The sequence below is a fragment of the Tauraco erythrolophus genome, chromosome 22 (assembly GCF_009769465.1).
Source record: "Tauraco erythrolophus isolate bTauEry1 chromosome 22, bTauEry1.pri, whole genome shotgun sequence".
In the NCBI taxonomy this organism is placed as follows: Eukaryota; Metazoa; Chordata; class Aves; order Musophagiformes; family Musophagidae; genus Tauraco; species Tauraco erythrolophus.
This window is the reverse complement of record NC_141486.1, coordinates 1,793,479-1,808,125: the sequence shown is the minus strand read 5'-3', so window position 1 is coordinate 1,808,125 and position 14,647 is coordinate 1,793,479. Positions and strand designations below refer to the sequence as shown.

The following is a 14,647-nucleotide window of genomic DNA, read 5'->3' as shown; positions in this document are numbered from 1 at the left end:
ACGCTGCTGCTGCGACCCACGAACCCCTCCCTCTCTCTAGCGCTGCTGCTCGGAGCCTTTTCAGCACACGGCAGGATAATATCCCGGTTTTCTCCGGGCCTTCACAGTAAAAACAGCAACTAGAACACACAGCAGCAAAAATCAAGGCAGCATTTGACTGCACGTTCCCAGCACGTTTCCCCTCTGCCACTCAGTGATGAATAACCAGCTGCTCACGCTGGCACCTGCACGCACCAGCCACCCTTCACTGGACATCCAAAGGGACTTGGGCACTGAACGCCACGTGCCCTGTCTGGAGAAGGACCAAGGTTTGCCTAATTTCAACCGGGTGTTGTTTTGGGTTTGTTTTTTTTTTTTTTTTTAAATATTTAATGAACGAAACAGACGTGGCTGCTCTCAGTACGGATGGCTGTAGCTCTCAGCCAGCACGGTCCGACTCTGCTGAGCACTAGCCTGGCCCTCCGGCGCTGCTTGCCTGGCTGTCCGCGTTGGGCAGATTCCTGCGCCTTCTTATCTGTGTATCTTCATCCTGAAGGAGAAAAAAAGAAAGAAAATACAAATTGATTCTTCAGCATCCTCTCTGAGCTGGATAAAATCTGACCTCTTCCCTTCCACCTCTTCTTTGCCCACCAACCATTACCCGCTGGGATCAGCCCAGCAAACAAAATCTTTAAACCATCACTCCAGCTCCTCGCTCGACACACTGAAGCCATCTTGCATCTGCACGTGGGCACCTTCCCAAACCATTCACGTGCTCCCACTGAGAAACTGGTCACGTTCCACACAACAGGCAGCTCCACCTTTCGAACCTGCCGGCCACTCCGGCCAGAGTCAGAGCGGCAGCGACGTGATCTCCTTGAGCTTTGCGTCTCAGGCCGTGGGCCACGTTGCGTGAAGCCTGGCCGGACAGTGCAGATTTTCCTCAGGGTGGACCTGATGTCCCACAGAATCAAACAACTTTGGTGGGAAGGGACTTCTGGAGGGTGTAATGCAATTTTCTGCTCTAAGGAGGGTTAACTCTGATGCTAGATCTGGTTCTTCAGGGCATCCATTTGGTCTTCAGGTATCTGCAAGGATGGCGTTTCCACCATCTCCCTGCACAGCCCGCTGTGGTTCTCGGCCATGCCTACTGGGAAACATCTCCCCCTGTACCCAGTGAGGATTTCCTTCAGTGCAAGTTGTGCCCGTCACCTCTTGTCCTTTTACCGTGCATCTCTGCTGCCATCTCCTCTGTAACGACCTGGCAGGTCCTCTCTGCCTCCTCTCCTCCAAGCTGGAGGAAGCAGCTCCCTCAGCCTCTCCTCGTGCCTTACGCTCTCCAGCCCTGACCCCGCTCACGAGCGAACTGCCGGCGCTGCGTGGGCAGGGTTTAACCGTGGGCAGGTTTTGCACCACTGTCCATGACTGACGGGAAGCCGTGAGCAAACATCACGTAGTGTCTGTACTACACGAAAAGCCAACTTATTTCTGCACGGTTCTCCTCAGCAAGTCCCCTCCAGGTGCTCCTCTCAGTACCTCCCTGACCCCTCCACCTCACACCCACCGCACACCGTTCACACGGGACTCAGCCACGACACAGGCACTGCCTGTTCCCAGGGCACTTCGTACCGAGTCAGAGTCTTCTTCAACCTGGTTGCTTGCGAAATCGATATAATCGTCCTTCTGGCTGTCCAGAACCTCTTCCTCGTACTCAGTCTGGTAGTCTGACTCATCTGAAGAGAGAGGAGAGAAAAAACCCACTGGTTTTAGCTAGTGTTCAGAGAGGCAGAGGAAACTGGAAGAGGAACGATAGCTGACTCTGTTGAGCACTGGCACAGGGCAGGGTGACTGCTGGCCAACTCTCTGCAGCCAGATCACAAAACAAACTGTGTCCTGTACGTGAACTGGTGTCCTGGAACCCTCTAGAATCTGAAGAGCCTGGAGCAAGAGCAGTGAGATACAAACTGTCCGTGTTATTCTGGTGGGTTCCAGCTGCCCAGCCCAACGGGACTCAAACGTGGCCAACGGGGAGATGCTCCCGCTTCCTGGTGAATGTTCTTCACAGAATAGTTGCTGCCTCCCACCCATCAGCCCAGGCAAGACCTGTAAAACCCCTTCAGAAGAGATGCCTATGAGCTGCCAACCCAAACTCCCCTGGACACGTCGGTCACAGACTCACAGGAAACAGGGACTTCCAGGCACAGGGTGGAGGTGGTGCGGAGATGGTAATTAAGTGTCTCTCAATCTTTGGTCCACAGTGGACAGTGACATTTACAATCCCCTCCTCTCCACAGGGGACAATCACCTTTGCTCTCCAGTAATCCACTGGATTAACGTAATTTTGGGAAGCTCAAGAGCTGTTGCATACGGCGTCAGCAGCAAGACATGCCACCAAGCCTCCAGCCCCCAGCCCACTCCCCAGGAACGACATACATCTGGGCAGAGTCAACAACTCTTCCAGCACCTGGACATCCCTTTAGGGTCCGTAAACCAGAGAGCAGGAGAGTCACTTGCGAACAGGACTGACTCTCCCACGTCAACCCAACACTCGACGAAGAGGCGGGCGACCGTCATCGGCCCCAGTACACCACCCAACGCGCCACCGCAGAGCCCCATCCCGACCGAGCGGGAAAGCTGGGCACGCGGGCAGCGAAACAGAGCACGTGGCAGATGCCCACCTCCCTCTGCACCGTTCCTGGCACGCAGGTTAGTGCATTAAAATGGCAGATTTTTTTTTTTTTTTTTTGACACTAGGTTTTCCGCCACTTTCACGAGTTATTTCAAGTGCACTTGGAGTGGCTGAAGCAATACCTGTTTTTCAGCCCACTAGTGAAGAAAGTGGCTCGTGTTTAAACTGGATTCTTGATTAAGTATTTCTTTTGGGAACAGTCAATAGCATCTGCTCCACGCTGAAGACAACAGCACAGTCTGTTCCACAGCATTTTCTTCTAACACAGTAACCACAACCAACTGCTAGAACATTAGTCCTAAAGACATTTGGTCTTTTTTTTTTTTAATTTATTTTTTAATTATTCTTTCTTTCTGCTGTGGATCAGAGAATTATCTTTAGTTTATAATAAAAACACAACTGATAATCTTTGATAAAACAGGGGCTCAAGGGCCAACCACTGCTTTACACTACAAAAACTCCCAGAAGCATCAGGAAGGAGCGAGGCCTCGTTGCCCCGCTTGACACCCCAACACCAGAGTTCGAAGATGGCCCATGAAGAAGAGCTTACACCAGGGAAAGGAACCCGAGCCAGCTGTTAGCGAGGGGGCACGTTCATCGCACAGGGAGAGCACACGACCACTTCTCCTGCCAAAGATCTGCATTCATAGAATCACAGAATGGTTTGGGTTGGAAGGGACCTCAAAGATCATCTAGTTCCAACCCCCCTGCCATGGGCAGGGACACCTTCCACTACACCAGGTTGCTCAAAGCCTCATCCAACCTGGCCTTGAACACTTCCAGGGATGGGGCAGCCACCAGCTTCTCTGGGCAACCTGTGCCAGTGCCTCACCACCCTCTCAGTGAAGAATTTCTTCCTTAGATCTAATTGAAATCTCCCCTCTGTCAGTTTAAAGCCATTGCCCCTTGTCTTATCACTACACACCCTTTGCAATTCTGTAGCTTTTCTCTTCTAGCCTGGTTTCTGCAGGCAACACATCACATTTGAAGAAAACTGGTCCTGTGTGGCCAGAAGGTTTCTGCTTCGGTAGCACCGACAGACTTTGATGTGAATCAGAGAATCTGGTAGCTCATCACAGCCTGAGATGCGTTAGTGCTTCTTGAGAAAAGTACTTTTTAAGCAGCAAAGATCATAGAATCATCGAATCATAGAAGGGTTTGGGTTGGAAGGGACCTCAAAGACCACCTAGTTCCAACCCCCCTGCCATGGGCAGGGACACATAGTGCCCAGTAACTGTGTCCCTTGAGAGGTTTTGGGATGTCTCCTGCTCCAGCTGTACTGCAAACCCAGACAGTTCACACCACAATCAACATGTCTCTCTCTCTCCCGAGTATTTTTCTCTAAGTGGCTGTTGCTACAACTGCTCCGCTGCGTGACTCGGTCTCCTCCGGCCACCGCGCACAGCGAGCGCGCCGCCCCGCCGCACACCGTGGCACCTGGCCGTGGGGACGCCCGCAGCATCGCTGCTTCCACAAGCGGGACGTGCAACCTGCTGTGGGAAACGACCCGAGAGCCTGCGCAGCTTCCGTCCTCGGAAACCCCGCGGGAGCGGGAGCAGAGACGTGGCTGGGCCACCCGTGGAGGCTGGCATCTGTGCTGCCCTGGCCACGGCCGCAGCTCCATAAAAATGCAGTGACAGGTGAACAAAGACAGCACGTGCCAAGTGAGGAAGCGTTGGGATGCAGGACAGAAGCACGGCCACAAACCCTGCAGCGGCTCCCCTGTGCACGGGAGCTGCTGTGCTCCTACAGGCGCTTCCCCACCGGCTCTCCAGCAGTACAGGCACCCTGGCTCCAGCACAGGGCTTCCACCAGCTGCCCCCTGCTCAGCTCTTCCTGAGGGACAGTCTTGTTTTTTGTGTGTGGGTGGGTTTTTTGTTGGGTTAGTTTTTGTTTTGGTTTTCTTTTTTTGTTGTTGTTTCAATCATTGCTCAGTTTGCTCAAGAGCAGAGAAGAACCTCAACTGCCTTTTGTCCCTAAAGAAGATACAGCTTCTGACATGGAGGCTCCATCAGCCTCTGCCCATCAGGGCTTTCACCCTTTGTACTGACACTTCCCCCTTCTCCCAGTGGATCAGAATATGATCATTGCCATTTTCTTTCTTTAGAACAAAACCATTGACCTCATTTCTCCACCCAGCCTGAGACTTGCAGTACGCTGTCAGGACAGGCAGAGCCTTTCTAAATCCCTGTGGTCCAAGACCTCACTCAGGAAGGGATTTCCAGGGAGAAGAAAGGTTTCACCCTCTTTGACAGTACCGTTTCACAGCCAGGCTACCAAGAAGCACCTTGTCTTCTTACTCACATGGGACAAAAGCAGTCACACCATCCTTACCACCATCCCTAGCAGACAAACCCAAAGGCTCACCAGCACGTACGAGGAACCATCTGACAGCCGCAAGGCCACTGCCAGGGAGTGGTCACCCTCCATCTGAGCTCACCTGGGTACACATCGCTTCCCCCGATAGCTCCAGATACCTCTTTAGCCAAAGCGATGCCATCCCGGAGGCTCCGGGGCGATGCCATGCTCAGAGTAATGCCTTTACAGCCACTGCCCACCAAAAAACAGGCAACATCCCTGCAAGCGGCACGTGGAGTCGCCCACGACATGAATACAAAAGGTCCTTCAAGACACAGCACCCACATGCACGACTCTCCTGCCATCCTCCCCCCTCCTCTGGAGTCTCTACAACCAACAGCTTCCAGCACCCGCAAGGAGCACGTGGCACCTGCCCACCTGTCCCAAGCACCCCATGCACAGGCCCCTCCTCAGCCCAACTTCTGCTGTATCTGCTTGCCGAAAGACGTGTCCCTTTGTTACGCTCGTGTTCGCCCAGCAGAAAAGCAGCTTTTCCTAACGGGGGCGAATAATCAGAAACTATATAAAGGAGGAAGATCCGTCCCAGTGCACCGGTTAAATCTTGGCAGGTCTCAGTGCCTGTGCCTTAAATAACCGCGTTACATGAACTCTTCATTCCTATTCACAATGGCTGTTTCAGCCACGTTTGATTAATATTTTCTCCGTCGGGCATATGATCCCAATTAGCATTTCAAATCACCGCAGGGACATCTCCACAAACAGTCACAGATGGGAGGGCTGCTAACTTTAGATTTCCCTCCGCAAGAGCAAGGAATCGGGAGGAAGAGGGGGAGACTGTTGATGAAGAGCTCTCGCACCGGTGAAACGCTCGGGGATTTCAGGCCTGCGAAGCTCTGATCCATCATGTCAAGGGGCGTTTACTGGGGATTGGCTGCCAGGGCACGGCTGAGAGGCAGGAGCTCTTACCTGTCCCTCTTTGCTTCACCAGCGCTCCCCGAAACGGGAGCGTACAAAAAGCGACGGAGCCAGTGAGTCACTCCAGATCCACTCACGACAGCAGGGAAAAATATCCTTCAGTTGATAGCTTCAAATCATCCTGATATCTTCAAATCATCCTCCTCCCGCCTCAAAAGGCCACGGAGCAAAGAGCGAAGGCATTGCAAGGACCCGGGGCAGCACACGGGGAACGAAAACCTTTGTCTTTGCAGGAGTTGCCACGTGTGTTATTTCACTCCGATTAGGCTAACTCAAGTAGGGATCGCTCCCACCAGGAAACCACGCTGGACCACACCAGTAATGGGCTGGTAGTGGGTGTCTCACCGCAGCAGGAACACCCGACTCCCACTCTCTCCTGGAGGAGGGAGCAGGAGGGTCTGGCCGGGGCAAGCGGGGGCACAGCTGCGGGCAGAGGCTCTGGATGAAGGTGGGGGGACAGCCCGTCACCGCCGGCTTTGCTCAGCAGACACCGGAGCCGACAGCCAGCCCTGAACCATCACAGCTTGGAGCACGGGGTGTTAGAAGAAAACAGCTGGAGAAGGCACACAGGAGGAGCCCGCAGCCATCCCTGCCTCGCTGCCCTTCCCAATGCTTCCGCAGCACCAGTCGGATCGCCCCACTCACCGTCCGCCACGGGTGCCTTCACGGGCTCGATCCTGGACACGATTTCTGCCAGGTCCGTAAAAGAGGTGGTGGGACTGGTCACGTTCTGAAACACAGCGTTAAGTTTTAGGTATGTTAACAAATATACACCAAAAAATTTGAACATTTTTAATCATATGAAAATTATATTGAACAGGCAGAAAACTCCAGACATAAATTCTCCACAACTGCCCCCTCGAAAGCCACCACTCATCAGCGAGTAAGTCACCAAAGAGCTCTCCTGAGGCAGGTCTGGTGGCAGAGATGGGATTCCCAAGTGCAAACAGTGAGACAACCTCTAACGGCTCCTTCTCCGTCCATGCAACAAGAAACCTCATTACAAATTTAGCAAACTATAGAAAAGACCACAAAGCCAAGAACTGGAGAGTCTGGACCCCGTGACAGACAGCGCTCCTGTTACTTCTTGTTCTCCATCACTGTTGGTTCAGCAGTGGGGTCGGGGCTGCAGTGCCCGGGTGGGATGTTGCACGTGGTCCAGCCCTGAGCCTGCCGGGCGATGCCACAGGATGCTGCACGGACAGGCAGGCAGCAGCCCTGGCACTGGGATGACCAGGACCCAGCTGGGGATCCCGGTGAGCTGTGGAGCTGGAGGTGCTGCAGCGAGCCAGAGCCTGTGGTCTGCCCGCAAGGAGAAACATTTCCCACTGTAATTCCTCTTTTCAATAAACTCTCTCTATTTTTACTCTGTCTCACCCAAGCAGTGGGTTGAGTGTTCTCTATTTTGAGAAGTTGCCTGCTCCAGTTTCTCCTCTAATAAAACCCAACTTTGGCATTGAAAAACCATTTTGGTCTTCCCACGTACCACGCCGTGAGCAGCCCTACCTGCCTCCTTGCGGCCAGGCCACCAGATGGAAACCTGAACACTCCTTGCCTTGTTTTAAAACCAGGGATTTTAATTGGTACAACAGCACCCGCCCCCAGAGGAGAGAGACAGGGAAGAGCTGGCGGGGGGCTGATATTGGCACTGGGCTGCCAGGAATGGCCGTGACAGTTGTCTTTCTAAATGCCCCGACCTGCCCACGTGCTTCCAGACAGGGCAGCTTCCTAACACAAGGGTTTTATGAGCAATTCTTTGCTCTTCTGGCAAGAGCACTGATCCTATGAATCATACAACCCCGCAGGGGTCACAGCAGAAGGCTGTTACAGCTGCAGCAGATTGCCCTCAGTTGACCTTTAATCTGTAACTAACTTTTGATGTAATTTAGAACAGCTGAAGCAACGCACGGATCCAGGACAAACAGCTGGTGGGGAGTGGTGGATGGAGAAAAGCCCAGAGGGAATTAAAAAATACCTGTATGAAAGGAAACAGCAGTAGCTTAGGACACACACTTTTAAACATACAGAAGTCAGGAAGCTCAGAAGCTCAGTTTGAACATTAAGGAACCGTCAAGAAGGGTGAGTCAGTCCAGGCTCATTTTGAACATTCGACCTGAATGGTCCCAGTGAAGCGTTTGCAGGTGGCTGTTCCACAGGACAGGAAAAAAAAAAAAAAAAAAAAAGGCATCCACATCTTAATTTTGTGCCGTATGACTAAGCGAGGGACGTGCAAACTCTGGCCACCAAGACACAGTGACGTTCGAGGCAATCGCCTGCGCCCTAAAACCATGGGTTGTTGCCAAAGAAAGCAAGCAGACACAGGGGCTGCACCCAGCGCTCCGGCAGGCACGTGCCAGGCTGTCCCTGGGAGCACGGGGCAGGCAGGGACCGGCTGGGGAGGGCACGAGAGTGCCGGGCACCGTACGAACTGCTGAACAAAACCCTGCAGTGACCAAAAGGCGCTTCAGGAAAACCACCCTCGGCTCAAGTGCTGGGTGCGAGGACAGAGAAGCACGAGGGCAATCCTGAGCGTGACCTCGTGGTCACCGACACGCAGCCGGTCCCCCGTGTAAGCCTGCGAGGGGACGCTGGGGAAACCAGGTGTCTTCCCACGCTCATCCGATGCTTTGCAAACAGGAATTTAATGTTTAAGCACTTCCTCTTACTACTTAGAAGAGAAGGCTCCGGGGTGATCTTATAGCAGCTTTCCAGCACCTAAAGGGGCTACAGGAAAGCTGGAGAGGGGCTTTGGACAAGGGCGTGTAGTGATAGGACAAGGGGCAATGGATTTAAACTGACAGAGGGGAGATTTCGATAGGATCTAAGAAAGAAATTTTTCACTCTGAGAGTGGTGAGGTACTGGAACAGGTTGCCCAGAGAAGCTGTGGCTGCCCCATCCCTGGAAGTGTTCAAGGCCAGGTTGGATGAGGCTTTGGGCAACCTGGTGTAGTGGAAGGTGTCCCTGCCCATGGCAGGGGAGTTGGAACTGGATGATCTTTAAGGTCCCTTCCAACCCTAACGATTCTATGATTCTATGATTCTACTTTTAAGGACCAAGCCACACTCCCATCAGTTAACACAAGGCAAAGAAGTGTCTCAGATTCATTTGAAACCTACTCTAAAAACCTTTCTGTTGATTCCCCCCGTGCCTCAAGGAAGAAAGTATTCTCTTCGGCACAATCTTTATTAAATAAATTAGAGGAGAAAGACAGTTACTATTGTAGTCTGCTAGATTATATTTAGCTTTGACTATGAATAAGACTTCAGTAGACAAAACTTCCCCGAGGAGATCCAATTAATGGCATTGCATTATTCTGTGCTGGGGAAGAGTAGAGGTTGTTCAAATGAACTTTATGTAAGGTTCCTGTTGTTTGTGCCTTCAGTATTTGCAGTTTTGAGACAAGATAAACAGTGACTGAATGATGAAAGCAAAGGAAAAGTATCTAAATTATTAAATATCTGGAGTTCTAAAGCGAAAATTCAATGCTTACGACATGGAAACAAGATGATAAGAAACTGTGCTCAGCTCTCTCAGATGTTGAATGCTCCAGAAATAGCTGAAGAACTAAAACACATAGAGCATCAAAACCTTCGCTAATGAAAGGCAAGTTAAAAATATCAGCTGTTATCCCTGGAAGACAGCAGAGCTAAAGGACCTAAGTGACTCTAATGGACTAAAAAACCAAAAAGACACCCCAGTGGGAGCCTGCAATACTTGTTATTTTGTAGAAATAAATCTACTGAAATAAAAGTCAGATGAAGAAAATCTTGGTTTTTACTAGACCCCAGAGTTTTCAGAGAAAGATCAGATCGCCCAAGACCTTGGGAGCACAGCCTGGAACTGAGCCTGAGCATCGGTTTGGGGGAAAAGCACAAAGCTGATGGTTCCTGCTCCGTAACCTGGGCAGTCTGTTGAGCTGCTCTCCTGAACCCGTTATTTTTACACTCTTGGTGTCTCAGCAGTCAGCACTTTCTGCCTTGTTATCAAGTGCATGCACAGAAATGCAATGACAGGCTATGTCTACGACGACTCCGTGACATACTTGATCTCCAGGGCAGCTGAAGGGCCATAAAACTCAGGGCAGATTGTGATAAATGTTCAACGTGCTGCTTGAGGCACACAGCTGTAATATGATGTAACTGAAATATTAGCCTGAATTACTGTATCCTACATAACAGGCAATTTTAAAAGAAGTCTTCTTTAAAAGAAGCATTTGTTACAGCAATGAATATGTTTGAGCTTGTTACCAGTTGGTGATAAAAGTTAGAGAGTGAAATAGGACACAGAACCATTTCTGAGATACACAATTTTCTCTCCTTTGACTTCTCCTTGTGAATATTAATACACATAAACAAACCCAACCAGCTTATAACTAGTCAGAACACAAGGTGTCAGAGGCAGGATGGGGATCTGTCTTCTGCAGCTCAGACTAACGTATCTCCTAGTCCAGGTCATCTTCCCAGTAAGAATCATAGAATGGTTTGGGTTGGAAGGGACTTCAAAGATCATCTAGTTCCAACCCCCCTGCCATGGGCAGGGACACCTTCCACTACACCAGGTTGCCCAAAGCCTCATCCAACCTGGCCTTGAACACTTCCAGGGATGGGGCAGCCACAGCTTCTCTGGGCAACCTGTGCCAGTGCCTCACCACCCTCAGAGGGAAGAATTTCTTCCCTACATCTGATTGAAATCTCCCCTCTTTCAGTTTAAAGCCATTGCCCCTTGTCCTATCACTACAGGCCTTTGTAAAAAGTCCCTCTCCAAGAAGAAATAACAAGCTGCTGAGTTATGGGGCTCCTCAGATCACCAGCTAGTTTCCCATAAAGCTCAGTCCCTCTGTGCTCCTCCCAAAGCCACTCACCCTGCCAGATATCATCACACAAATCCCACCCAAGCTAGGAAGTCACCGACACCAGTCCCCTTGGCACTCTTCACACGACTGGAGCCGAGGGTGCCATTCATCCTATCCCAAGGGAGGCATTTCCATTTCATCAAGTGACTCACACCCTACAGAGGCTCATCCCTCTCTGGTGACAAATGAGAGTCTAGGGCAACTAGCTCAGATGTGGGCGTCACGACCCCTCGTTGCTGGGCTAATGTCCATCCCTGCAAGACTGCCCTTCCTCTCCCCTTGCTCATGCCATCTCACTCCTAACGAAAGTGCTCTGCCACCAATCTCTGGAAGAGCTGCAAATCCTCAATGTCATCTTTCACCTCTATTGACCTTCTGTAGTGAGGCTCACTAGGGTTATGACACATTTTGGCAATCACTTAAAATATTATTGCTCACTTCCCTATCTCTAGAAGACGATGAAGATGAATTAATGGGTAAAACATGAAGCCTTTTGTAGCACTGGGGTTTTAAATCAGAGGAATTCAAAGGAAGGAAAGGATAAGAAGCCAATAAATTATCATGTTGTAACCTGAGTCCTCAAAAAGGTGATCACTGTTTCCTAAAAACAAGTGAAACTTCCCCACCAAGAAATTCAGTCAGCCCACTGAGTTATGAACCAACTCTAGGAGCTGACCTCAATCCTTAAATTGTAAAACCAAGAGAATTTGATCCTACTTTTAAGCAGAAATCTCAAGGGGACTGTAACTGCCCAGCGACACTATGCAGCCTGCAGACTTACCACGGTCGGGCATCTCCCAAACTGTGCGTTAACCGCTCGGATGCGAAGTGGGCAGAACGAGGTGCGTGGCAGGCTGTACCTCAACAGTGCTGCAAGCTTCTGTGGAGCCTCAATGACAGCTCAGAGAAACGCTTTTTCTAACAGAGGAGTGAGGAAGAAAAGCAACAAAGCAAGAAATCTATGGCTTTGCAGAGATTTTTATCTCTTGGATAAACACACGTCTCCAGCAAGAGTTTAATTCAGGTTTTCTGGAAGCATCTGAGAACTATTTGAGTCACATCCTGAAAGCCACCAATGGCTGAGATCACTGCCAGCAATCCCAATTCATGTCCTCTGTGATGAGCACTGGGCAGGGGGTGGGAGAGAGCCACTGCCCTGGCAGACCAGTTTCTAGTAACAAGAACAATACTCAGGTACCACCTAAAATTTGTGGCAGAAGAATAAATGAAAAATAAGTCTCAAAAGGTTACTTGTGCCTACTCAGCATTACTCAAGGAGGGAGGCCAGATGTTCAAGTGATGGGTACAGATGTGGCCCATCACCTGAAACCACAGACCATCCTCTGCTGCAGGACTTGCTGGGGCACAGTCACGGCCCCCACGCCAGCGCCCGCTGCAGAAGGCTCAGCAGCACTCGGTGCCCACAACGCTGAGGCACGCAGGGAAGGAGAATGGAAAGGCGGGGGTGTGAGCACGGACACACCGGCTACGCGTCTCGGCAAACGCTGGTTACGGGTGAGTGGCCTTCCTTTGAGGGCAGCTGTGCTGTGAACAACTCCAGGTTACACACACAGTACCAATAACCTGTAGGAACGAAATGACAACAGGAGAGCCACGGGACAGAGTGCTACGCCGCTTCCTGGGGGGAGGAGACCACTTCAGAGACCCCACTGCACTTGCTGAGGATACGGATGGATGCGTGGGCACGCAGCGGGTATCAAGGATGGAGAGGCAGAGGACATCAGAGCTCAGGCTCTGGCAGAGCACACTTTGCGCTGGTACCTGATGATCTGAGAAGTGCAGGACCTCACTCATCCAGGCTACGGCTCAAGGAAAGAAGTTTCTGAAAAACTGATCATACCTTTTCATGCCCAAAATGTGGTTTTAACTAATAACCTGCACGCTCACAATAAGGACTTGAGGCAAATGACCATTCTCCTTCACAGCCCCGGGCAGTTCCGGGGCCGTACGCGATCCGGCGCGCATCACGTAGCGCTTGCAGAACAGCGTGTTTAGACCCAACACTTACATCAGTTTTGGATTTGCAAGTCTCCTGCCTGTCTTTTAGCATCTTGTCAAGGACACCACTCCTGCGCCAGACGTTGAACACGGTTTTCCCATGCTGATATCCTACTTCCTGGAAAAAAAGAGAGTCGGGGGAAAAAAAAGTAATTAATAACTAAAAAACCATTATGTGACATCGTCTGCAAATCAGGAGGAACTCCAGAAGTCTACCCCAAAGCCAGGATGTACTTTTGCTGCCTTCCTCCCTGTTCAGCCGAAGAATTAGGGGAGCAATTAAGCAAACAAGGTGCTATTTTAGATCCAAACACTAACTTGACTTCCGACCCACAGCATGCAGTGAGAAGTGCCACCTGACACAACTATTTTTACAGCAGTGGCTTCAAGCAGGCTGCTCACAGAATAATGCCAAGTCAAGAGAAGCTTAGGACGCACACTCATATGCCCTTCCAGTGCTGGCTCTTTCTTTGGAAGAAGGTAACACCACAAATTAATTTGTGTCGTCTTCTCTCTTGGCTCAAGAACAGCCAAGAAAAGAAAAGTTTCCTAGCAAAGAAAAGTTGTCGTAGGGCACCCGGTTCCAAAGTCTCTTGCAGTTAAGCCAAGCCAGGCAGCACTGACCATGCAGCATCACTTTGCTGGAGCAGAAGTGATGGCACATGGACAACACAAAACCCACAAGCTCCACGTTCCTCTAATTTAAAAGCATAAAATAATTTGCACTTGGAATAATAACTTGGCACCGTGTCCTTAGCATGGAAACGACTGGAGAAAAGAAACCGATTGCTCCAAGTTTTACTCTTTTTCTAACAAGACAGTAGAAAAGGTGTTGAAAAATCAAACCAGGGCAACAGGCGTCAGGAGTCCTGGATCCTATTTCCAGCTCTTGCGCTGGCAGCACGCACTAAACCTCAGGCTCGCGTGGCACCTCCTGGTGCTGGAAGCAGCCCTGGCTGAGCTGGTATTGTCTCTCCTCTGGTTTTTGGACCAGAGTTCAAAGCACGGGAAGCACGCCGGCTGGAATTCACCTCTCGTAACCCATCGTAGCTCCTCAGCCCAGGGTGGATGTGATTACTCGGGAAGAAGAGGGACCTGACGGATCTCCAGCTGGCTGGGTCAGATTGATCCAAAATAACTGCGAGAACCTGAGCTTCAGGAAATGACGTGCAGCCAACTTATCGCCCTGGGCTGATACAGAAGTGGGGTTTTGACAAGAAGAGGCGCTTCTTGTTCTTCTGAACGCGCTGGATGGTTATATGGTGCCCATTTCTATTTTCTGTAAAATCCAGGTACATAGCTGAAATAAAAAACCCCACTACTTCATAGCCTGTAACGCTAAAGGAATGCCTAGATCGCCCCTTCCTTTAAGGTCAGCACAGTTTAAAGTTTCCCTATGGACAAAAGTTATTTAGCAACACTGCAGGGAATGAAAATCCAGGAGGGTGCTGTGCCTCAATACCTGCAGTGTCTCGTGCCAAGAACTTGCTCACAGAAAGTGACATCTTTGAGAAACTGCACTTTTCTCAAGTTTCATTCCACTGAGAAAAATTTGCCTGGCATCTTTAAATCGCTTTAACAACCCCAAATTAGACAGAGACAGAACAAGGATTTGACAGCTTCCTATCTGTTACTGTGACAGACTACCAGACCCATTCGTCAAGGTTTTCGGAACGGCCAGGGCACTCCATCTAGCGAAGGATATTATTTATCGGCGAAGTCTTAGATCCCCGTTGGCAGACAGCACTGTTTGCCCAGGAGCTCTGAGACATCAAATATCCTGGAGGAAATATTTATACTGGGGAAATCAGCT

At 50.5% G+C, this 14,647-nt stretch overlaps 1 protein-coding gene across 3 annotated transcripts in view; it reads right to left on the bottom strand.

Annotated features, from left to right (window-relative positions):
• Window positions 1-345: 345 nt before the first annotated feature.
• PNPLA7 (patatin like domain 7, lysophospholipase) overlaps window positions 346-14,647 on the bottom strand; it is a 130,665-nt gene continuing 116,363 nt past the window's right edge. For all 3 annotated transcript variants that reach the window (XM_086625042.1, XM_086625040.1, XM_086625043.1), the window contains exons 32-35: window positions 12,845-12,952; window positions 6,608-6,692; window positions 1,609-1,712; window positions 346-529 (exon numbers count right to left, since the gene is read on the bottom strand). In XM_086625042.1, coding sequence (XP_086481168.1) covers window positions 449-529; window positions 1,609-1,712; window positions 6,608-6,692; window positions 12,845-12,952 — 378 coding nt within the window. In that variant the 3' untranslated portion in view covers window positions 346-448. The remainder of the gene's footprint in view (window positions 530-1,608; window positions 1,713-6,607; window positions 6,693-12,844; window positions 12,953-14,647) is intronic.